This window comes from Cryptotermes secundus, unplaced genomic scaffold (genome assembly GCF_002891405.2).
Source record: "Cryptotermes secundus unplaced genomic scaffold, Csec_1.0 scaffold5, whole genome shotgun sequence".
Classification (NCBI taxonomy): domain Eukaryota; kingdom Metazoa; phylum Arthropoda; class Insecta; order Blattodea; family Kalotermitidae; genus Cryptotermes; species Cryptotermes secundus.
The window spans coordinates 5,214,694-5,238,460 of record NW_019724742.1 but is presented as its reverse complement, the minus strand read 5'-3'; the positions used below and the strand labels follow the sequence as shown (position 1 = coordinate 5,238,460).

The following is a 23,767-nucleotide window of genomic DNA, read 5'->3' as shown; positions in this document are numbered from 1 at the left end:
AACACCTATACAGTGTGGAAACAAGAACTAGCATGGGATGTTTATTTCGCTAAATTATGTTGCTTGTTTTTTATTATTTGGCAATGACAGTAACAGATCAAAATTTAATTCGTGAGGAAATTAAGAGCAGATTGATTTTGGATAATGCTTATTACCATTCAGCTCAGAAACTTGTCCTCTTGTCTGCTGTTTAAAAACTTAAAAATCAACCACAATTTTGCCTATAGTTTTGTATGGGTGTGAAAATTGGTCTCAGACATTAAGGGAAGAACATTGACTGAGGGTATTTGAGAATAGGCTGCAGAAGAAAATATTTGAACCAACGAGGGAAATGCACATGGCCAACCCAGTGATGACTGATGAAAGGTTGAAACATACAGTGGTACAGTATCATATCATAAATATAATGTTTGCGTGAGGACTGCTGAAATTAATTAGCGATGAAACAGATGAGATGCACCAGCGCTTTGTGATTTTTATTAAGGTTTCAGCATAGTTTTTTTGTTCCTGAATCCAAACCAGATCTCACATGTTGTAGAACAATTGCAGAAATGGTTCAGCTCACATAATTCTTCTATTCCAGGCAGAGTCGAATGCACAAACGACGCGTAGATCACTTGGAGTCTGTTTTGAAGGAGTTAAACCCTCAGTACTACTTGCTGGTGTGCAGACAGCTCTGGTATGAACTGGGTGAAACGTATTCAGATATCCTGGATATTAAGTTACAGAGATTGCAGATGACAGATGAGCGACCCACACCACATGCATTATGGAAAGTGAATCATCTTGCTCAACAGAGCATCAGCAACTTCAGTAAATTCATTGAATCACTCAGAGATGCAAGGCAAGTTTTTTCTTTGCACCAAAAAAAAAAAACAAATTTTTTGTGGTATTGTTATTCAAAAAGGTAAAAGGTAAAGTTGTCCCCATGCTTAACTATAAGCCATGAAGGTGTACATGGTGTCACATCCCTGGTGAAGATCATGATGTTAATTCTGTGGAACACTTGTTTTGTTTAATTGCAGCACGAAGAAGATGCCTGCTAGGCTGAATGAGGATGTGCTCAGACCAGCGCTGATTGCATACTTTCGTGTGGGTCGCTTGTACAGTAAGATTGTCACACCAGACAAGGTGGTGCAGCTTCAGTACCTGGGAAAGAGCCTGGATGCCTACCAGGTATGTAGCAGTGTTGTGCTGGGTGTGACAGAATGTGCAGCTGTTGGCCCCCAGGTTACTGAATGGACTTCATATAGTGTGACAGCTAGGAAGGGTGAAGATTGGAAAGCAGTCTCCAGACCTAACTCCATTGCATTTTAACCTATAGCGCTACATGATTGGGCCATTTGAAACAAAGAACAAGTCTGTAACTGTAGATATTCTCACTTGGGAGTAGCAACAATCAAAGAGTTGATATATCACTTAATACATGTATACTTACTTACAAGGATTATTCAGAAAATAACCTCTGGTGAGCTGTTATCAAAACAAGCAATGAGAAAATTTTATTATGCACAGAAATACATACATACTTAAGCCACTTTGTAACATAGGCTCTGCTGGAAATGAGGCACTTGTCATATTGGGGAATAAGTTTTTGTATGCCTTTCTCAGAGAAGTCTGCTGCCTTTGAGCTCAGCTGTGTTTTGGCGCCTTCCATGAACTCAGTACTGTTGAAGTGCTGTGGTCGCACCCAGTTCTTCGGGTAGGTAAACAGGTGGTAGTTGTTTCGAGCGAGATCACGGTTGTTAGGAGGGTGGTCAAACAACTCTCAGTTGAAATGATCCAGCAGTGCTTGAGTGTGAGCAGCTGTATGGAGATGTGCATTGTCATGGAGGAGCACTAAACTGGATGTTAGCATTCCACACCATTTGTTCTGAACGACCCTGTGCAGTTTATTTAATGTGTTTTGCAATGCAAACCGTGGCTGAGTTCACAGGCATACAAGTACCTCAGTTCTGGTGGTGACTCTTGAGAAATAGCTTAAGTATGTATGTACTTTTTGTATATAATAAAAAAATTTTTCTCATTGCTTGTTTTGCTAACAGCTCCCCGGATGTTAATTTCCAAATACCCCTCGTATTTATTGTTTATTTGGTGATGCAGCTCCTCTTATATGGTAGGATAACTAATGAGTAATTAATTGGGAAGAATGTGGAGGGGCCAGCTGTGGCATAAATTTAGGTACCAACTTAGTGTTTGCGTGAAGGGACTTAAGAAAACCCCTTAAAACCTCTGTCAAGATAGTTATGGTCTGGTCCAATATTTAAAAAACTGGAAACACCTCAATATGAAGCAAGAGATGCATACAGAGCAACAGACATATTTGACATTGAATTTCACTAACTGCATCACCAATGTTCGTCATTCTCTTGTGTGTTTTTCGTATTGTAGGCTCTGCTCTCTTAAAGAACAGCAAGGTTCTGAAACTACATCACATATAAGTGAAATACAAATGTAGCATTTGAAAGTTTGATGCATTAAACTGGTTTTTAACTGCTTGTACCATTTATTGCCACAAATTGATCTGCGTATGTTGTTACAATGTGGAGTTCCTACATTTATAATATCAAAGTCTCAGGTTTGAATAGAGGTGGACATGTTGCAGGTTCTACACATGTCTGCCCCTCCCTCTCTTCTGACAAAACTAAAATCTCGCATCTCCGGGGATTAATAAGATTTGCGTGATGGTTCAGAGCTTGCATGGAGCTGTAGGCCCCTGCTGCCTGCTGTCCCCATGATCTTCATTATGATCCGATTATTGAGAGTTCAGTGGAAATCCTGTCTACTTGTTGGTGTCACTCTTGCCTGCTCCTGACCAAGCAGGAAGATGCTGGGACAGGTAAACACTAGATGGAGGCATAAGCCGCACATACAGGAATGCATATATGTTTATGCCATGCCACAGCTCAGATGATTCTTGATGTGGAGCGTTGGATTGACTCCCATGTCACTTCTCATGAGATTGATAAGGTGGCATTGGAGCACATCCCCCCCCCCCAGTTTCTGTGAATTTTCCTTGCTAATCATTCCATACACATCTGTCACTGTCCTCTGAGCTGTGTGTTAGCCCTGACCAGGGAGTACTTGGCTGATCACAGATTGAGGAAGTCAAGTGTTTTCAATCATACATTTACAGAGTATTTGAAATGGTAGAACAGTTACATTCATTGCACACAAAGTTTCATATATGATTATCAAAAATATATGCATTTTTAAGTGAAACATAGTAATATCGTTAATTTTTCAACAGTTCCTTGTGGATTACTGCAGAAATGATGAAGGTGCTAAAAAGTACGTATCTGTTGAGTTGGCAGTGTGTGAAGATATGGTGAAACTTTTGCCCCTCAAGCTGGAGAAACTGAAGCATGAAGTGCAACAGGAGGGCCAAGAGTGGAAACATGTAAGTTGAGCTTCTGGAGGGTACATTTATACGCCTACATCTGCTGGTGGAAGCATTTCCTCACATCCTACTGAGGGACAGATAGTATGGAGCAGATGATAGCTTAGCCATTTGTTTGTTTCAAGTTAAGTTTATTTATTTGTGAATTGTTTAAATGTGTTGTGTGAAACCTCAGACTGTAGCATCAGATGATAAGATAATTATTGATTAATTTTAGATACTATCCTGGCATTTGTTTGGAGGGCCTGAGGAAGACCACAGAAACCGTATTCAGGATAGTTAGTGTCCCAGCAGAATCATACTAAGCATCTCCTGAGTACAAGTCAAAAGTGTCACTGCTTCAGCCAATTTGCTTGGCTGCAAGATTAAGCATTTAATGTCTGTACATTAGCCGAGTGGCTGAGTATAGTACTCATAAATTAACCTTTAAGGGCATGTCTGACAATACTGTTGTCTTTAAATTGTATTTGAAGATGTCTGGCAGACTGGAAAATTATTTCCTCCGTATTACTTTACAGTCCCCTGCACGAAACGTACATAACAAATCTTTAAGGGCACTCTCTTCTGGGATGTGTAGTAGAAGTCCACCAACATTTTGGAGGAACTTACTGCCTCCATCTTCAGGGTTGAATGTTAAGTCAAGTGAAACTCCAACAAAAAGTCGGCAGTAAGCAGAATTCTGTGGGTTTCCTTTCTGTTAAGTGTGACTGCCTTGGAACAGATGATCACCTTTTTTATCAGTCTGTAGAATAATTGAAGTGACAAAAATAAGTTGCTTATAATGTAGCATGTAGACCCATTACTAGGCAGTGAACGCGGAGTGAACCCTGAAACAACACCATTGCTAGGCAGCAGATTCTTAATAAGCAACAACTGAACACCAATAAAGGAACAGTGTTTTCTCTGCAGTCTGTACCAAGATGTTAAAACCGGGATGATTTGGAGCAACTAACTAATGGCAGAATGGCAGACATCTACCACTTAAAAGAGCAGCACCCACAAAACAAGGTTCTCTGCATCATTGGTGTGCACTGGTCTGCGATTTGCACATGGCTTTCAACCTTCCATATGTATATAATTACATAACAAACTTGTGCAAGCAACAAGCAGAAGTCATACAGAATTGTGAGAATGAACATATATGAAGTACAGGACAAGGCAAAGCCAGACATAGAAAATACAAGAGGCTTAAGCTGGCAGCAGTCAGGCTTACAACCGTTCAAGTGACTAAGCTGCCGTTGTAGCATAAGATATGTAACCTAGGCATGACTGCTTTGCAAAGCTTGTACTGACAGAGGATATATATTTAGTGCACAAGGAAGAATTTTCAATAATGTGATATGTACACTTGACAAAGGTGGAGAGAAGCCTATTCATAAGAGACAAACCCATCCCCCTGCCAAAGAGGATGTTACATAAGGACTATGACCACAAGGATTCAGTTGGAAAAAATCTCTGGTTGTGAGTGTTAAAGGGCTTGGCACCAAGATGAACTGCTAGGCAGTAAACTGCCAGTAATAAAGTAACTTCATCTTTGACAAGCTCAGTTGTGAGTTAGTCTGTGAAGAGAAGACTTAGTTGGAGGAATTGAGAGCCAGAAGGTGATGATTTGAAGCTTTGGCATAACTTAAGCTACAGTAATTTTATATTTTTGCTATTTAATAAAGTTCCATTTTCATGAATTATACTTTCAGTTCTGTGAATTAGTTGCTATGGAGGATCATGGGAAAATAACTTAGATTATGTTGTACTGTATTTTCATTTGTTTTTATTTCATGTATGAAAATTTCAGCCTTCTCATTTTATAACAGCTTGAGTTCTAATAATACAATATTAACTTTATTCATATTACATACATTACAATCTCTGGCTCGATTATGGAGATAGTGGATGATAAATTATTATGTATCTGTGTACAAACAGCAAAGATTGGGGAGAAATAATCATGTCCTGTGTAATGCCATCATTTTCCTTATGTAACTGAGGAAGATTCTCAAAGTCATGTTAGGAGGAGTGAGACATATTCTTACGACACAGTGAGATGCTTGGTAAAAATTCTTTCTGCAATTTTAATCCATTTCAGTAGGTTAAATCACTGATGTTCTTTACAAAGAAGAGTTGTATCTTCTGGGATATAATGCTGTATAGTCCACTGAGAGTTGCCCCACGTTTCGCAGGAATATGTCGCTTCCATCTTTGGAATTGAAAAGTAAGCCATGCAAGAAACCAGCCTGAAGCAGGGAGCAAGCAAAGCATGTGGCTTGTGAAAATGTGGGGTTATATAGATGTTGAAAGGACCTTGTAAGCCAACCCATCAGCTCCCATTGGCTCTATAAGAACCAGGACAAACCAATGGGAGATTGAAGAGTGGACTAGGTTTGCCCCTTGAAAGGGTAAGCATAGGTGTAAGGTGCACAGAGAACTGTGGTTTGTGGGTAGACAGGAGGAAGGCTAGGAAAATAAGGTTTAAGATAAATGGGGGCCTGGAGAGGGCAGGGCCACACAGGCCCAGTGGAGAACCCAGGGAGGCTCCCTGTGATCTTTCAGGGATGAGATAAGCAGTTTCCATGACTTGCTGAGGCAGAAACTATCCTCTGCCCACAATATTGGGATGGAGATCAGTTGCAATGCTGTTCTCATCCACAGCTGCATGGACCTAGTCACTGTACCTCCATGTCTTATTAGTTTGACCTGGTTGTGTGATAGAGCCAGTGGGAACTGACAGGTTACTTTCAAGGTCCCTTCTGTTTCTTCCTTCACATGCTTTGCTTGCTGCCTGCTTCATGCTGGTTTCTTGAAACCTGAAGGTGGAGGTCAGATGTTCCTCTGAAACATCAGTTGACTTTCAATGGATTGCATGGTCTTATATCCCAGAAGACAGAACTCTTCATAACCACTGCTGTGAGAACCTCAAATCCTACACGTTCTAGTTTACATATAAAGGTGATATAGTCATGAAGAAAGCATAAATGCTTCCAAAGTACAAATGGGAATCTTTTGTTCTCTACAGTGTTTAGTATTTAGTTATCCTGTAACAGAAGTCCTGTGGAAGCAGCATTCATTTGCTTCAAGTTGAGTGCTAGGGACCTCAGTTTTAGGTGGCCTAAATAGAAGTGACCATAGCAGACAAACGGTCCTAAGTTTTATATAAGCAGATAATCAGTCTGTACTGATATAATGATGCAACTCAAGACTGCAGGGTTTTGATTCTGAATTTGAAAGGTACTTGAAATTTTATGATGTTGAGCATTAAGATTACAGTCTCCTGGGATGTAACACCACATAGTTTGGAAGAGAGGTGTTCTGATGTTTATATTTGTACCCTGAAAACGAAGAAGGAAGGTTCCTTCTATCTACCAAACTGCACGGCATCATGCTCCAGACCGCTGTAATCATAAAGGTAGTTCACAGTCTCCCCTCCATACAATGAACAGTGAGGGATGAAACTGATAATGCAGGTGATTCCTAAGCTGTGATCTTGTTTGGGTTATCCTTCTGCCTGAGAAAGTAGATTTTCCACAGACTCTTGCAACTGATTTACAGCTTGTGTATTTGAAAAGCCAGCTGATGTTACAGTTGGTGGTGCATCCTGTTCACCATGTGATGTTTGTTCAGAGACAGTGGGCATGATAGCTGCGTTGTCAGACTGGCTGGAATCCTTTTGAAACCCAGAAATACCATGAGGTGATGAGATGGGCAAGGGCAGTGGTTCCACCTTCACAGGAAGCAAGTGGCTCATGGGATCCAGTATTGCATCCTGGTCAAAATATGCCAAACCCTGCCCAATGAAAAAAGAAAAAAGACTGTTAACTGTGACTGTGGGAACCTCCCATGGTGAAACGAGCTCTACCGAATCAGTGCTCACTATGGCAGTGACCACAAAATAAGCAATTATACAAACCTGTTGCTAGGTAACGGCTATGCCAACAGACATGAATGCAACAACTGCACTGCAAAAGAGGAGTGGTATTTTCTCTGTGGTCCATGCTGAGATGTTTTAAGCAGGACAAGTCAGACAACTAAGAGTCCGTTGGTGAGATAGAGAAGTGCTGTGAGAAGCTGGTAGCTGAGGCTGGGACAGTTTGGGAACCCAGAGGAAGGGGAGTGTCTGCTGTTGAAAGCCACTACCAAGCAACGGCAGTGAAGACATGACTGTGGACACTGTGTGTGTGTGTGTGTGTGTGTGTGTAACAGTGTACTGTAAGGTGTAGTTACGCGCTGTATCGAAGAGTCCAATAAATCCGATTACCAATCCAAAACCTGTCTGTAGTCAGTAAGATTATTACAACTGATGTCAAAAGTGACAATATTTTATGCTGGACATTTCAATTCTCCCCATCACTATGCAAATGTTATCCTACTTACACTTTAAAAGTACTACCCTTTTGAAGACTTCTTTAAATGACACCCTTCCTGCCCTTGCAGCTTCATTTATAAAGCAGCAGGTTCATGCTGTTACAATGTTATCTTATTTTTAGATTTCATTTGTTGTACACTGATAATCAAAATGCATTCTTTGGTCAAAGAAAGGTCACAGAAGAGGGTATGGCTGCTACGTGTTCATGGTAAAAAGAAATGCAAACAAAATCTAAGCCCAGATTTCAAAACATTTCAGAGCCAGTGGGTTCTGAAGCCCACATTATACAGTGTTTTCAAACTGCTGCAGCTGGATTTTGCTGTATATGCGTTTAAGGCCTGTGGATTTGAAAGTGTTGTTATTAATCAAAACACTCAAACTGCTTCTAATGAGTTTTGTATGTACCTGTTTTTGCAAATGCTGAACAGTCACTCCGAGATGAGATGCAATAACTATTGGTGGGAACACAGCATGAAGACATTTCTGTATATAGGGGAGCAGTTCTCCTGCAAAGTAGGCACAGAATCGTGTAAAATTATCCTTCTCTACTTGTGTCAGCGCTTGTTGTTCTTGTCGATAAAAGGCCAAAGTGCAGCTAGCAGCTCCACTCAGTGACTCTTTCAACTGGTTAGTGACGTTATCTGCAACTGCTATGGGAGCACACAGTCGGAGTTCATTAAATGCAATTAAGATTCCGTTGCAGAAGTCAGCCAATGGGTGGAACTCCAGCAAGCACTGAGGAGGGTGGTGTTCCTGTAACAGAAAGTATTACATTAGGATTTTCAAGCTGAAGGTGTATACATATGCGTACAAAAATTTGTGTGCGCTCGGCCATGTCAGATTTGAGTTAAAAACAAATGTAGAAGAAATCTGTTCAGTCCCCACCAGTAGGGTTGATATGGGGAATGACAGTAAGTTTCTGATATATATGAGGGAGAGTCAGTAAACAGATCACAAATGCAAGTAAAACATCTGTAATGGACGTAATAGGATTTCTGTGTGTATCACTAGGTAGCAGCACAGTCCAGCTTCATGACAGTCTAGGTAGCAGATGCGCATGTGCTTATTCAGAGGCTGGTTTCAGTAGTCAAAATGGCGACTGTGCTTGAGTGTAATACCAAGGAGCAGTGTTCTGTTGTATGTTTTTTGCGGGAAAAAGGGCTCAATTCATAAAGAAATGTTTCCTGTTTATGGAGGGAAGTGTTTGTTGTGTAAAGTGGTTCACACCTGGGTCAAGAAATTCCCTCAAGGACGTTCAAAAGCTGCAAATGATGCCCGACCAGGTGTGGAAGTGGCTGAGGCAATAGTCAAAAGACTGCAGGTTTCTGTGCACAGGTAAAGTGATGGGACAGATGTATCAATGTTGGTGGAGGATATGTCGAGCAATTAATGTTTTTTTTCCAGGTTCTAATATCATATGTTTTATATCCATTTGTGACCTATTTACTGACTCTCCCTCATGTATATATGAGACAGTGAATGTGATGCCCCCTCCTTGTTGATGACTGGTTGTTGCACATGTCATTGTGGCAAAGTCTGCCATATTAATAAACTGCAGGAAATCTTACCTGCTTTGCAGACTCTGATGATGGCACACTCTTTGGTAAACTAGGCTGAGGCAGTTTTGGCAAAGTAAAATTTTCCATATCCTGCTCAAACTTCTTGCTGGCTTTACGTACTGCATGCTCAAAATTCTGTGATACAGTTCTAATAAAAATGGGTGCTAGGAGACCTCGAAAATCTGCTCCGACTCGACTGAATGAAAGCCCAAAGTACATACACTGACCAACTATAGAGTCCAGGGAGCTACCAACTCCTCTATTCAAGTCCTGTTCCAGGGTAGTCAGGAACTGGGTGACCTGAAACATGTGTACATGCAACTATGTAGAGCTGAGAGCTCCCTGTTCTGTGGAACACTTATTTATGGCGTGCTTGACAATGCTGGTAGTAGATCTGATTATACAGCATCAAATGGGAGGATCACTGAATTGGAAAGGATGTAGAGGGAAGGAGCCGTTGCACAATTTGAGATATGATCATGGCCAGTCAGGTCCCTGAGCCAAGATCTGAACCCAGGGCTTCCAGAATATGCAACAGAAGTCCTAACCACTTGACTTTGGTGAAAGATACATCCTAAATGCTTCTGAGCACACATGAAGGCAAAGTTGTCCCCGTGCTTAACTAATTAATCACCACACCATGAATGTGTATGGGGCAATGGATGTATAGATCCACATTTTCTTGACTTTGGTACTAGTTTGATCTGAGTGGTCAACTTCACGCCCCTGTCACTTTGTTCCTGGGAAACAGTCCCCCCCCTGTACCCATTGGATAGGGGGCTGAGTGGGTCCCAGAGATGGTCTGGACAACATGGAGAAGAGGCGGCCCTGACTACCGGCACTCGAACTCCAACCCCTCAGTTGTTCAGCCCATAGCCAGTCACTATACCAAATGCGCTATCCTGGCAAAATTTAGGCATTAAATGTAAAGACTAGTGACAAAGGTGTGTTTTCATACCCAAGCATACGTTTTACACTTTCCATCATTTAATATTTGGACAAAGAATCACAGGCTTTTGAACAGTGGCTCTGCGTTCATCAAATATTAAAAACCTACTGTTGGGTCCATAGGTCGGTCATCCAAGAATAACCACCTATCAAAATGCTGTCTCTGTAATCAAAATGGGACAGTAAAAATGTACAACATACGTGTCCATTTGAGTTGAAGCTCCTTGCCAAACTTGCACCAAAATGAAGTTTTAATGTTATAACTGGAATTTAAATCTTATACAATGCAACTGAAAATGTGGGGAGAGGAGATAATGGTGGTTTCAAATTCCAGCTGTTCTTCTTTAAGGTTGAGTTTAGTGTCCTAAATGTATTATTAATGCAGTGTTTTATTAAGAGGGCACATAGTAACATAGCTGTTTGAGGCACTATGCTACAAGGTGAAAGGTTGCGGGCTTCATTCCTGATGAGGTCATTGGAATTTTCAATTGACCTAATCCTTCCAGCCACACTATGGCCTTGAGGTCGACTCAGCCTCTTAACAGAAATGAGTACCAGGAATCTTCCTGGGGGTAAAGAGTGGCCGGTGGCTAAGGCTGACAGTCTGACAGCCTCACCGCCATCTGTGATCCTACTGTCTAGAAAATGTGGGAGCCTTGACTTCTCACAACCCTATAGGCTTCCATGGCCTGTTACAGGGACAACTTTACCTTTATATTTTTCGTATTTTAACACACTGTACAAGTTATAAATGCAGAGGATTTTAAAGCTGATTTGTTCCATATCCTGTGGTGTGAACTTGTACTTGAATTTATGGAATGTAAATTCAAATGTATGAAGATTTCTTTGTTTCTTATCAGCTATGTCTTCAAGTGAATCTGTTGATTATGCACAATTCAATCAAAATGTTTGGATATTTCGTAACTTAGTATATTTATACAAATTTCTCTTGCAGGTGCATGAATGAATTACAGTATGAATCTTACATCCTATAATAATTTTCACTGTTGTGTGTAAATACAGACATCATGCAGACAGATACAGTGAAGCTAAAAGGTGCATCTGAACACAGAATGGCCAACAGCAGGAAGGTAACTTTACTGAATGGTTTTCTATATGTATATTAGATTTCAAGAGACATGGCAGTATCTGTGAAGAATCCTCTGTTCTGGGATCTAATTTGTAGTCCTGACATTTTGGAGCAACGTAGAGCCTCCATATTGGGGGCTGAAGAGTGAGCCAAGTGACAGTCTGAAGCTGACTGTTAGTGGCTCTTAAAGCTCTCTCATCATATTCACAGAACATTAACAAATGGCTACAGAAGTAAAGGAGTTACTTTACTTCCAAACCTTTCCCACAGCAGAACTTCTATTTAGCCACACTCGCAGTTTCTTATCATCCCTAGCTCAAGTTGTCACTAGCAAGACTGTACATACCTTTTCAGTTATCCAACTATAGAATATTGCACTTCCATTGATATTCTGGTCCTTTGCTAAAGGCAGAATTGGGTCATCATCACTGAATATTGCTCTGTATTGTGTCACAATGTTGAATAAATGAATTCGTGATAGTTCAATGGTTTTACTCAGGTGGTGATTTGCTGCAGAGGAATGGTGAAACCATTATTAAATAGCAAATCACAGTATTATCATCATCATCATCACTAACACAGCCATCAAATTTAAATGGACTGCAGTCAGTTTTTGTTGGGATAACACACCCACATAAATTAGCACATAAGCATAACTGAATTCTGTGCTTCTAACCAACCAACCGATTGAATCTATGCAGCAGGGTTCTCCTTGAGAAGCTAGCTGTCACTCAGCTATCTAAAAATTCTTCACTCTTTTATAGAACATGAAGGTTCATTACTGTGTTCACAAGAGCTGCTACCCATTCAGGGTGGAAACCCTATGCAACATTTCATAACACAATCTCTTCATGTGGTGAGTAACTGCCAGTGGCTGCCCTCCATATTTGCAGTTCGTCTCCCTCACCCACAGCTGGGGGACATGCCAGCCTGTGGTGACAAGGGAACCACTTAACATCAAAAACTCTAACTAATTTTTGGTGATGTTTCTTTGCCAGAGCAATAAGGCATTATACTGTCAAACCAAATCCCAATGGCTGTTTGAATCGTGTATGTATATGATTCAACATGTGTCAACTTAATTGTCTTACTTTGTCAAAACTTAAAGGCAAATTATGTAGAAGGATAGAGCAAGCCACTGAAACTGTCCTGAAATTAATCTATTAATACACATATATAAGAGAAATTTCAGAAACAGCCACTCCTCACCTGCAAATACAGATACAGTACCAAATGAAATTATTCAGATGAAAATGTAAACATTAAAACTTTGATATAAAAATGGGAATTTAATCCATGCATATTTAAGCAATAGCATTTCTCCTGTTCCACAAGTTACATGACTTCCTAAGTCGTAATTAGGCTAATATCTGGAGACAGTCTGTCTCTAATCAATTCTGTAAATTGTATTAAGAAATCAGTCTTATGTTCAAGAAGTAATGATGTCAACTATGTAAGTGAAGTTCTTAACAGTATAGACAGACAGGCTACAACTTATCTGTACACTGTGAGGCTTGAGAAAGACATTTCCCATCTGAATTTGAAGTCATATGTGATACATTCTGAAGATATAAAAGACTTTTCGGACATTATCCATTGGCCTGTTTTGTTGCTGGACATGCTTGAAATTAAGAGGAGGCATTATGGATGAATTCTCTTATGATCTTTATAGAGATACGAATTCAATCAGTTACATATACAGCCATGATAATACATGCAAGAGGGAGAGTCACTAAACAGGTCACAAATAGAAGTAAAACAGCTGCAATGGATGTAATAGGATTTGTGTGTGTATCACTAGGTAGCAGCAAAATCCGGCTTCCTGACATTCTGAATAGCAGATGTGCATGTGCATGTGCATGTTTAGAGGCTGTTTTATTAGTCAAAATGATGACTGTGCTTGAGGAGTGTACTACCGAAGAGCATTGTTCTGTTATCCATTTTTTTCTGGGTAAAAGAACTCGATGTAGTGCTAATTCATAAAGAAATGTTTCCTCTTTATGGTGGGAAGTGTTTGTTGCATTAAGTGGTTCTCTCAAGGACATTCAAAAGTCACAGATGATGAATCGGAGGTGCGGATATGCCGTGGGCTTGAAGCACTGATAAAGCAATGGGACAAGTGTATCAATGTTGGTTGAGGATATGTCGAGAAATAAAAGTTTTTCCAGTTTTGAATATCACATGTTTTATGCTTTCCATCCATCTGTGACCTATTTACTTACTCTCCCTCATAAATGCCCATCAAATAAATGTTCGTTTGGGTTACCCTGTTGGTTTCAGGTTAGTGTTTACTGAAGTGCTCCATATTGATAATGATAAGTGCTAATTTGACCTCAGAGGAGATGCTCTATGGATCACTTCAGCGCTGAGAAGTTCCACACACACTAATGAATTGTATGCCACTGCAACATACCATCCTCTTTTGGTATAGCTGAAAGCAAGTTCTGAAGCCATGTGTCTCTAGCCTGGAGGAATTTCAGTCGCAGCTCAGCTTCAGAGAACAGCTCCATGCGGCGGAGGTAGCCCACCACTTGTAGGCACCTCGGTAACTGGAGGTCTGTTCGAAGCTGTGCCAACAATTGGTGAAGCATTGACAGCCATGCTCCTTCCACATCCTTCACTATGCTCTGAAAAGGATAGTGCTCTTATTATTGTGGCATGCTGCCTAAAAGCCAGAATATCTGAGTGGGCATCCAGTGCTAGACAATGGCTGTTAAAACGTATTTCTGAGACAGTGCATACAGATATGTCCATTGCTAGACGATGACTCAATAACTATGTTTCCCATACAACAAGGAACAGTGAATACCTCATTGCCTAGGTGGCAACTGTAAACAGGTTATTGCCACAGCACGCACATTGGCAGACGTTGACATGGGAATGAAAGCCAGAGCTACTTCAGTTCCCACTGCAACGAATACCCTTCAAGACAGTGTCTTCTAGTCTGTCCAACTGTGGAAGATAAGAGATAAAATGGAATACAGACGAGAAAGAGATCAGAGAAGACCAGATTGGAAATGAGATCAGAGATGACAGACTAGTCAGATGACATCGTCTGGAAGACACTAATTCACAGTGATTGTAAATGTAATTGTGAACGGGTTATAACATAAAACAGCTTCATTTAATCTGGAATCTACAATTATTGTCACAGAACCCTGGACACGTGACATTATATACTGTCCACTGTAAATCAGCTTCATCTATAACTCCCTGGGAAGTGTGCAGCAAAGAATCCATGTACTTTAACCTTTATTGTCCAGAATAAGGGGATTTAAAACCCTTTGCTAGGACAGTGCATTACTTAACTTGACTATGTTCAGATTATCATGGTGCAATTTTTTACAGATTGACAGTAAAGAATCAACGCCTTCTATATGTAATAACAGCTTACACATGATGATTATGGTATTGTATTGTTAATGTCGACACACGTCAGTCCTTTACAAAATTTGGTTGACTTGTGTGTTCCTGTGCTAGTGTCCAAGAAACCAGTGAACTTTATAAATGGTTACAAATATTAACTTCCTTTGAACTTAATGAAGTGTCCAGTATATTAACATAGGGAGATATGAGGAGGTATTGTGCAGTCACCATAATATTGCATTTCCTACTGCATGCAACACTAACATATTAAAGTTAAGTGTAAGATTTATTAGAATGTCATATTCTACAGGGAGGGAAAGAGAATTAATAAATTTTGTCTCGCTTTCCTAAGACAAGTTCTTTATGTCCATAAATTATTAAGAATTAACCTGTTATCTCCTCTTCTGAGTAAGTCCACTGGGTACATATTATTACCTTGACCAAGAATTGTGTTCCAGGAGTGAGCAGCTGTGTGTTCCTTATCCCCAAAACCATAATTACAAGCATACCTAAGTATCTTTGAGGCATATTTTCCTCAAACAGTGATACATAAGCCCATGGGCTCTGAAAAATATATGTATGTACCCTTTAGTGGTGTGTGTATATACGATGGGGTACCCAAAAGAAACCGAACTAATTTTTTTGTGGGCAGAACTTTTGTAGTACCACGTTTTGCCGCTATGAGCGCATAGAGCTAACATTCCTGAGTCGATAAGCCGACTACCGTTGCTTCAGAAGGTAAGGACTAGTTTCGGCAGAGTTTATAGTGACAACAGTTTTGTGTGATCGTCATTTTTGCAATGGCTGATTTTCGTGAACAGCGTGTGGCGGTGAAATTCTGCTTTTTGCTCGGGAAAAGTGGAACAGAAACTCTTGAAATGTTAAAAACGGCGTACAAGGACGATGCAATGGGGAAAACTCAAGTGTTTGAGTGGTTTTCCTGTTTCAAAAATGGTGAAATGTCAGTTGATGACAAACCTCGTTCTGGTCATCCTTCCCCGGCCCGAACACATGAAAATGTTGAAAAAATTCGTCAAATCATCAAGGAAGATCGACGACGGACCATTGAAGAAATTGTGGAGCTGTCGGGAGTGACTTAGAGCTCAGCGGCCAGATTTGTGGCAGTCGGGTGACTGGTTTTTCCATCATGACGATGCCCCTGCTCACACAGCCCTGTCTGTACGACAATTCTTGACCAAAAATGGTATGACCCCTGCTCCTCACCTGACCTTGCCCTGTGCGACTTTTTTTTGTTTCCTCGAATGAAAAGAGACATGAAAGAAAAAAACAACGGAGGCGCTGTCAAGCATCTCAAAAGATGAATTTAGACAATGTTTTGAAAAATGGAATAAAAGACTAGACAAGTGTATTAGTGTAAGTGGAGAGTACTTTGAAGGGGATTGAAGGTTTGTGCTTAAAATTTGAATAAATAAGTTCGGTTTCTTTTGGGTACCCCCTCGTATATATATTGTGACATGATGACTGAAAGCGATAATAGTGGGATGAATAGATGCAGCCAGCATGGTAAAGCAACAGATGCTGGGGTGTTATTGATGTGGTCTGTGCCGAGGTTATACGATGAGCACCAACTGAACAAGACAGTCAGTCAGATGTTGGATTCAGTGGTTAGCAGTCTTTGAGTTATAGTGATGGCTGCTGTTACCCAGCAAGGACTAGTGAACAAACAGAATACTTTATGTGTGCTGCAGTTGTAATGATTTACAGTGCATAAATCGGTGAGACTGTTACAGTTATATATAGTTGCGAGTTTATAAAGCGTTCAGTAAATCCAATTATCAACCCAAACCTCACGTCTAGTCACTGACATGACATTATATAATTATTTTGTCTTCACATCTTCTAGATTTTACACTAACATTGCTAATATTTCTTTTGGAAATCATTAAAACGAAAAAGTGCGGTGCAGACTGAGGCGAATGGTGTGTGTGAGTCTGGGGATGAAAAGTGGTACAAAGTTTGCAAACATACACCACCAGAAACTTTTCAAAGACAATTTTTAATAATGTATTGATGGGAGATCAACTTCAGATCTGGTGAATACACTTCCTGCAGTCAAAACTTACAGCAATAATCGGTATCTGTCCATGCTTGTTGCCGAGCTTTCTGACGTACGCAGCTAACTGCAGTGCTTCTTCATAGTTCCCATTCCTGATGCAGGTGTCCATAAGCTGTGGAAGCTCCAAAATCTCTAGAAGCTGTGCATTTCTTGTAAGAGTCAGGGAGTTCAGGCGTCTGTGAGTGTTTATATCACTTGATGCTTTGCTGAAGTTCTGACATTGCTGTGCAAATTCTGGCAACTTCGTCATCAATGAATCCAACCTTTGTTCAGTATTATTGAACTGAAAACGTTATATATAAGTTTATGTAATTAAACAATGATATGAGTAACAACGATTTCAGGAAACTCGTCTGTTCCCTATCTTACTTCTGAAAGATGTGTAATTATGTTACAAGAAAAAATCACAAGGCGTTTCGCTTAGTGAGGGGTGGAGTCCAGCTGGGTCCACTCAGCATGGTGGCCACTGATTGGCCTATTGTACCTGCACCGGGTGATTATGATGCAGAATTTGGTGGAATGAAGATTGGCAGGGGAAACCAAAGTACTCGGAGAAAACCCACCCCAGTGCCACTTTGTCCACCATAAATTCCACTTGACCAGACCCGGGATTGAACCCGGGCCGCGGCAGTGGGAGGCCAGCGACTAACCGCTTGAGGTATGGCGCGGCCTATCACAAGGCATTAGACCCGGACTTCTTGGTGGCCAAAGTATCAATACCATGTTCTGGTCTGTCAGGTGGCCAATCCAATGTAAAGTCAGATTTTGATCCATGTAATTTCGATTTTTTTCTTGTGGGGATAAATCAAAGACGAGTTTTTGTTCCTCCACTTCCAGTAAGTGTAAACGATCTAAAACAACACATCACAACAGCTGTTGCAAGTGTTGATGAGGACATGCTCTGGTGTGTTTGGAATGAATCGGATTATTGTATTGATATCTGTCATGAGACAAAAGGCTCATATGTAGAACATTTGTAACTTAGTCATACAAACTTAAGGACATACAGTAAAACTCATGCAAGTATTTTGTCTCTATCAGTAACACTTTCGTTTCTATAAAACGTTGAAAGTGTCTATTTCTTTTATAGTAACTCAGCATAACCTTAGCCACCAACCCACACATCAGCTTCAGAGTTCTCTGGCAGAGAAGGGCGAACAAAATATGAGGTTGTATGATATTAAATATTTTATTATTCTTCCGAAGTAAATCTTTGAAGGTCATCCCTATACGTGTGTGTACCATCTGCTTCAATATTCAGAAACTTCAGATTTTGTTCACTCAGTCTATTTATCCTGAATTTCAGCTAAATAATATATACAGATTGATTACCTACCTCAAAGAAAACATAGTGCATCTACAATACAAAGACTAACTGCTTAATGTTGTTTAGGGAAATATGGTGCCATGTTAAGTGGGTCCCTTATCACGCAGCATGGCATCTCCTCAGGTTGTGGATGGAGGGCAGCTATAGGTACAGTGAATAGGCACCATGGACTCTTTGGATAAATGATCTAAAAGGAGATGATAAGTTGTACCTGTGCTAATTAAGCACCATGCCATGAAGACGTGGGAGTGAATTATAGAGCCGCGTTTTCATAACTTCAGCGCCACTTTGAGGTGATTGGTTAGCTGCATGCCCCGGCTGCTTTATCCCCAGGGAAAGAGTCCCAAGTACCCACTGGCTAGGAGGCTGGGTGGGCCCCAGAGCCAGTCTGGACAACATGGAGAAAATTCTTGACCCTTCTGGGACTCAAACTCTGACCCCTCGGTTGTCCAACCCGTAGCCAGTTGCTATGTCGAGTGTGCTATCCTGGCTCACAGATAAATGACCTAAGCTAAGGAAAATGGATGTAAGAAGTACAATTTGAATGATCAAGCCAAGGAGGATGAGATGGGCAGGGAATGTGGCATGCATGGTGAAGAGGAGGAATGCATAAACGACTTTGGTGGGAAAGCCAGAAGGAAAGAGACCACTAGGAAGACCTAGATGTATTAGGAGGATAATATTAGATGGATCTTACAGAGATAGGATGGTGTGGCATGGGCTGGATTGATCTGACTGAGGACAGGGACCAGTAGAGACCTGTTGTGAACACAGTAATGATTGAATAGCTGTGCAATTTGCAGCTTCTCAAGAAGGGCTCAGGTCTATGGAGTTAGTTAGGGAACTATGGTTTTTCATGAGAATCACATGAAACAAATGCACTCTGTGGAGAAAATGTATTTTTATAATGTTAAAGCAGATGGTCCATATAGTAACCACTAAAATGTAAAAGGATAAGCAGTATATAATGAAGCATCTGCCTTGACCCTGACTGTTGTATACCTGTTTGAAAATCTCCCTGGAACACTCTGCAGTCTGTATGAAAGTCTTATAATTTGTAAATGCAAGTTCCTGTGTTTGTTCCAGTGCCAATGATTTCTCTTCATTCAACCTGTCTGGCTCTTTAGCTGCAATGTCATAAAGGCAAACACCGAGATAAAATTATGAGAACATGATAATGCACTAGATACTCAAAAAGCAGAGCTGTCAGCACTTAAGGCACTCCTCTGGGAAGTGACGAGATTTATGTCGGAACACAAGATTGCTTACTTAATTGTTCAACTCCAAAAGATCCCAACTTTGTAAGATACAACACAAAGTCAGGGTTTTCTTTCCAGTTGTCTGCAACATAAAAATTAAACATGAACAATAATTTTCAACACACGGAACACATTCAGTAACTTTCATACTTATTCATATACTTCACATTATACCACGTTTACACTACAACACTGCTTCACTCCTTATTGGGAACCATCATGATTTCAGTGCATTTTTAAGTGCAGATTATAAAAATGGTGCCAAAGATTGCTCTAATAGGCCCCATAAGAAGATAGGAATTAACTGGTTTTATTAAATTTAATAAGGCTGACATATTTTAAATTGAATTTGAATTTGTAATTTTAATGACGTAGTTCCAGTAACTAGCCTTGTGCAACTGTGACATGCAGTAGAGTAAAACAGGTTACCATAGGGTCAGATGGCCATCTATGGCTGAAACATGTCATGAATAAAGAATTAAAGTGAGTCTAACCTTTTGTTGCATTAGTGACAGAAAGATATGTGTGAAATAACTGACATGTTGGTGCAACAGGATGTCTAAATATTGAAAACATTCTGCCACCATTTTTTTTCTCAGAAGGCTACATTTGTGATTCCTTTAGAATCTACATTTGTGATGTTTTTTTTTAAATATGAAAATATGTGATATCTTGGAAAGATGAGACTTGGAGAGTGGCAAGCTGTTGGTTAATACAATGCCAAATGCTGCTCAGCCACAGGGCAGGATACTGTAACTTGTGTTCCTCGATTTGGCCCTTTCCCTAGAAAAAATTTGAGTGATAAACTTTCAAGACGGGTTTGAAATTCACCACATTGAAATTTATCAAAATCATCTCTCTTTCCTTAAAGGAAAGACAATTTTTGTTTTGTTGTAGACTGTTACCTATGGTGAAGTGTATTTAAGACTAATGGTGACCAGTTTTCCTCCTGCTTCTACACACTGAACACAACAATTTGTTCTGACTTATTACTTACTTACTCACTCATGGAGCTGAGCCCTTCTCTTTCCTTCTTGCTCTCCCATCAATATTCTATACGCATTCGTCTCCCCCATTCGTGCTACATTACCTGCCCACCTCATCCTCCTTGACTTGATCATTCTAGTTATACTTGGAGAAGAGTACAAGTTATGAAGCTCCTCATTATGCAGTTTTCTCCAACCTCCTGTCACTTCATCTCTCTTCAGTCCAAATATTCTCCTCAACACCCTCAATCTATGTTCCTCCCTAATGTCAGAGAGTTCTGCCTTCATAATTAATTTAAACATGACGAATGTCTTTGTTGGCAATGGGTCAGAAGATTTGTCTGTTGCAAGGCCTCAACCATTAGAAGACAGCATAAGACAACAGAAAAATGCTGACAATTACTGATGCTCTGGTAGGATTTGAGTCTGTCACACCAGCATAGGTGCAACAATAATTCACTTACTTGGGAAAATGTTGTCCACTGATTATTTCTGTTTTGTTCTTTTGCTCTTTTGGGAATGGGGTAAGACTTGAGTCCCTTGGTACTGCGGCCTCAAGTGTTCCTCTTATATCAGCTCCTGATCATATCTAAGTTTGCAGAACTGGTGTAAAGACAACTGAAGTGCTTGGAGAAAAAAAAACTGCCATCTTGTCTACCACAAATCCCTCATTGTCTACCATGAGAATGAACCTGGGTTCCTATGAGAGGTTGTGACTAACCATCTAAGGTACGGCATGGACACCAAAGGTGTGTTCAACCAAACAAACACATCAGTAGCTCTGTCGCTGACTACAAGTTGAATAATTCTTGGCTAGGGCTACCTTCTTTTCATCACCACATTTCAATGAGATAAAATATTAGGCAGGACACTGATGATCTTGCTGGAGGTTTTTTGTGGTTATCTTCAGTCTCTTCAGGCATCCTGGGATAACATCTTAAATTATGCCACAACAACTTCTTTCTACATGCTCTGCAGTTCATTATTCATATGGTCATTTGGTGCTATACACAGAGTCTCTGAAAAGTAATGAGACAAAAATTCTTATGAACATAGCAAATGCCGCCTCATTACATTTCAGGCACACTGTGTACAGTCTGGGTTACTCAGTGTCATGGGAAAAGGGGAGGGGGGTAAAGCTATCCTTGTAACAGGCTGTGGAGGCCCCCATAGATGGCGGTCAGGTTGTCATAGCCTTACATGCTGGCTACCCTTTACCCCTTGGAAGATCCCTCATTTCTGTTACAAGCTAAGTTGACCTCAGAGCCACAGTGTGGCTGGAAGGATTAGGTCAACTGAAAAATTCAATAACCTATCAGGAATGGAACCTGCGACCTTCCAAATAAACTACTAAACTACAAATGAAACAGATGTACAGAAACCAGGTCAGAGGCCAACTCAGACTTCTATCAAACAGGTACTGCATGCTCTACAGAGGGGCAGGTCCTGCACTATGAACCAGGATACTGAATGCAAAGGTTTCTAATTTTTGGAGCTTTATCTCCACAGCTCCTTTATGCCTTCACTGTATAGTACTTTAGGTTTACATTTTTATGTGACAGGAAATGAGCAATAACAATGTCCCGTCTCATTAACTTATGTGATGCAGCAAATTTATATTGTCTTGTTTTGTGTAAAATCTACTGCATGAAGTTACTTATTGATTTATGGTTTGTCTACTGGTACTGTCAGCATCTCAGACTATGCAGCACTGAGTGGTTGGATAAGAGTGAATAATAATGAACTGGGAAGATATGGAAGGGAAGTGGTCATGGCCTAATTCAAGGCACTCTCCTGGCACTTGCCAGGAGGGATGGAGGAAACCTCAGACTGGATAGCTAGCTATAGCTAACTATAGTTCCTCAGCTAGCTGAGATTTAAACTGAGCACCTCCCATATACAACCCAGAAATGTTATTGGGTCAATCTGCTTGGTGATCAGTCAATTATATAGCCCGTAAATATCGCCATTATAAAACTATTTGAAACATTCAGGCATAAAGAGATGATCACAGATGCTTTGGTACAAAAATCCATCCAGAAGTATATAACGTTACAGTATACAATGACTTATTAACAATGTCTTCTTCTTCAATGACCTTATATTTTAAAATCTGGTATCAGCTGGTATAAGGTATTATCAAATAGGGACCACGACTGAAGAACTGCAAGCAATACTGTCACTAATTTATTTTTGTGGCAGACACAGCTTGACACCTGAGAAATGGTTCTATAGATCCCACCCTTTTCTTTTTACCAGGTTCTTATGCTTTTACCATCAGAAGCCTGATTTATTTTTCGTAATATTAAGAAGATGCTGTATGACCCTCAAAGGCACACAGTCTCCACTACAAGGACCAACTGGTTAATGCTGTTTTGGAAAATAACCATGGTTTATTCCCATGATCATAGGAAACAAATATATAATGCAGGGAAAATGCAGAGTTCTCTTAATATTATGATGGGTGGTTAATACAATAACCACTGTGCTTTAAAGGGGTAATATTGGAGAAATGGAAATCATTGTCTGTGCATCAATCTATGTAAGACATGTTAGTGTAGAGCAAGCAGAACATATAGACAAAAATTAAAAAGCCCAGAAGCTATGCTTATTAACAGAACCCACATACTCAATGCCACTAACACAAAACCCCACCACTGGAAAAAATACTTAGGGATTTCACTTATTGTCCATTGTCATATTTCCCTAACACCTATCTCAGTGTTATCCTATCTCCTAGGTGCTCCAAAGGTTTAGCACCATAATTCTGTACACAATATTTGTCAGAAACTTAAAAGTATTAAAATGGGTGCATCACATCATCTTTGAAAAAGCCATAACCTCAATATTGTCACAACCGGATTTACATCCGACGGCATATGGATGGAAGTTTCATCATAACTTCGTCAAAATCTTTGAAGAGGACGGGTGGTTACTGATTAGCTCTATCTAACGGTAAAAACTAAAAGTAACTGAAAACCTGAAACCCGATTACAAAATTTGACGAGCCTCCTGAAATTTTCACGCAGGTCACAAACCGTTGTTTAATTAATGCAAAAGCTACTCTTAGAAACACAACAAAACATTCAAAATTTAAATACATATGTGCGACTCCATCCCACTAACAAATATTCATAACGTTTAAATTCTTTTTAAAATTGTACACGAGGGCACTCGTGGGTGCATAACTTACGCCCAACAGCTAAACATTATCATTGTTATAAATTAAAACGGTTAATTTCTTTGTGAATGTTTAATATATACATACGCATGCGGTACACTCATACCTGGCATACCGTCAGGAAATATTACTTTAATGACATTCTCTATTTCCAGGTCCATTTTTCGACGCAAGTCTTCAACGTCAGCTGACACAGTGCGCGACAGTGTCTCCCTCT

General features: G+C 40.2%; 2 protein-coding genes across 9 annotated transcripts in view; one reads left to right on the top strand and one right to left on the bottom strand.

Annotated features, from left to right (window-relative positions):
- The window catches only part of LOC111862670 (KIF-binding protein), a 29,965-nt gene extending 16,238 nt beyond the window's left edge, over window positions 1-13,727 (top strand). For 2 of the 5 annotated variants that reach the window (XM_033750759.1, XM_033750760.1), the window contains 4 exons: window positions 584-844; window positions 1,026-1,176; window positions 3,251-3,400; window positions 7,312-7,523. In XM_033750759.1, coding sequence (XP_033606650.1) covers window positions 584-844; window positions 1,026-1,176; window positions 3,251-3,400; window positions 7,312-7,401 — 652 coding nt within the window. In that variant the 3' untranslated portion in view covers window positions 7,402-7,523. Of the gene's footprint in view, window positions 1-583; window positions 845-1,025; window positions 1,177-3,250; window positions 3,401-4,309; window positions 4,760-7,311; window positions 7,524-11,219; window positions 11,663-13,634 lie in introns of those variants that run through there. The other 3 variants (XR_002842472.2, XM_023848222.2, XM_023848221.2) reach the window with 3 other exon arrangements.
- Window positions 6,249-23,750, bottom strand: LOC111862671 (conserved oligomeric Golgi complex subunit 8). 4 transcript variants are annotated; one of them, XM_023848224.2, is made up of 9 exons: window positions 23,657-23,750; window positions 19,394-19,465; window positions 19,127-19,251; window positions 16,805-17,080; window positions 13,768-13,981; window positions 11,701-11,864; window positions 9,326-9,616; window positions 8,163-8,510; window positions 6,249-7,178 (listed from the first exon to the last, which is right to left on the bottom strand). In XM_023848224.2, the coding sequence occupies exons 1-9, from the start codon at window positions 23,709-23,711 to the stop codon at window positions 6,888-6,890; spliced, it is 1,836 nt and encodes a 611-aa protein (XP_023703992.1). In that variant the 5' UTR covers window positions 23,712-23,750; the 3' UTR covers window positions 6,249-6,887. The 4 variants fall into 4 exon arrangements, with proteins under 4 accessions (XP_023703992.1, XP_023703993.1, XP_023703994.1 ...); XM_023848225.1 differs by having other exon boundaries at window positions 23,666-23,731; XM_023848226.2 differs by having other exon boundaries at window positions 23,638-23,661.
- Between the last annotated feature and the right edge of the window lie 17 nt (window positions 23,751-23,767).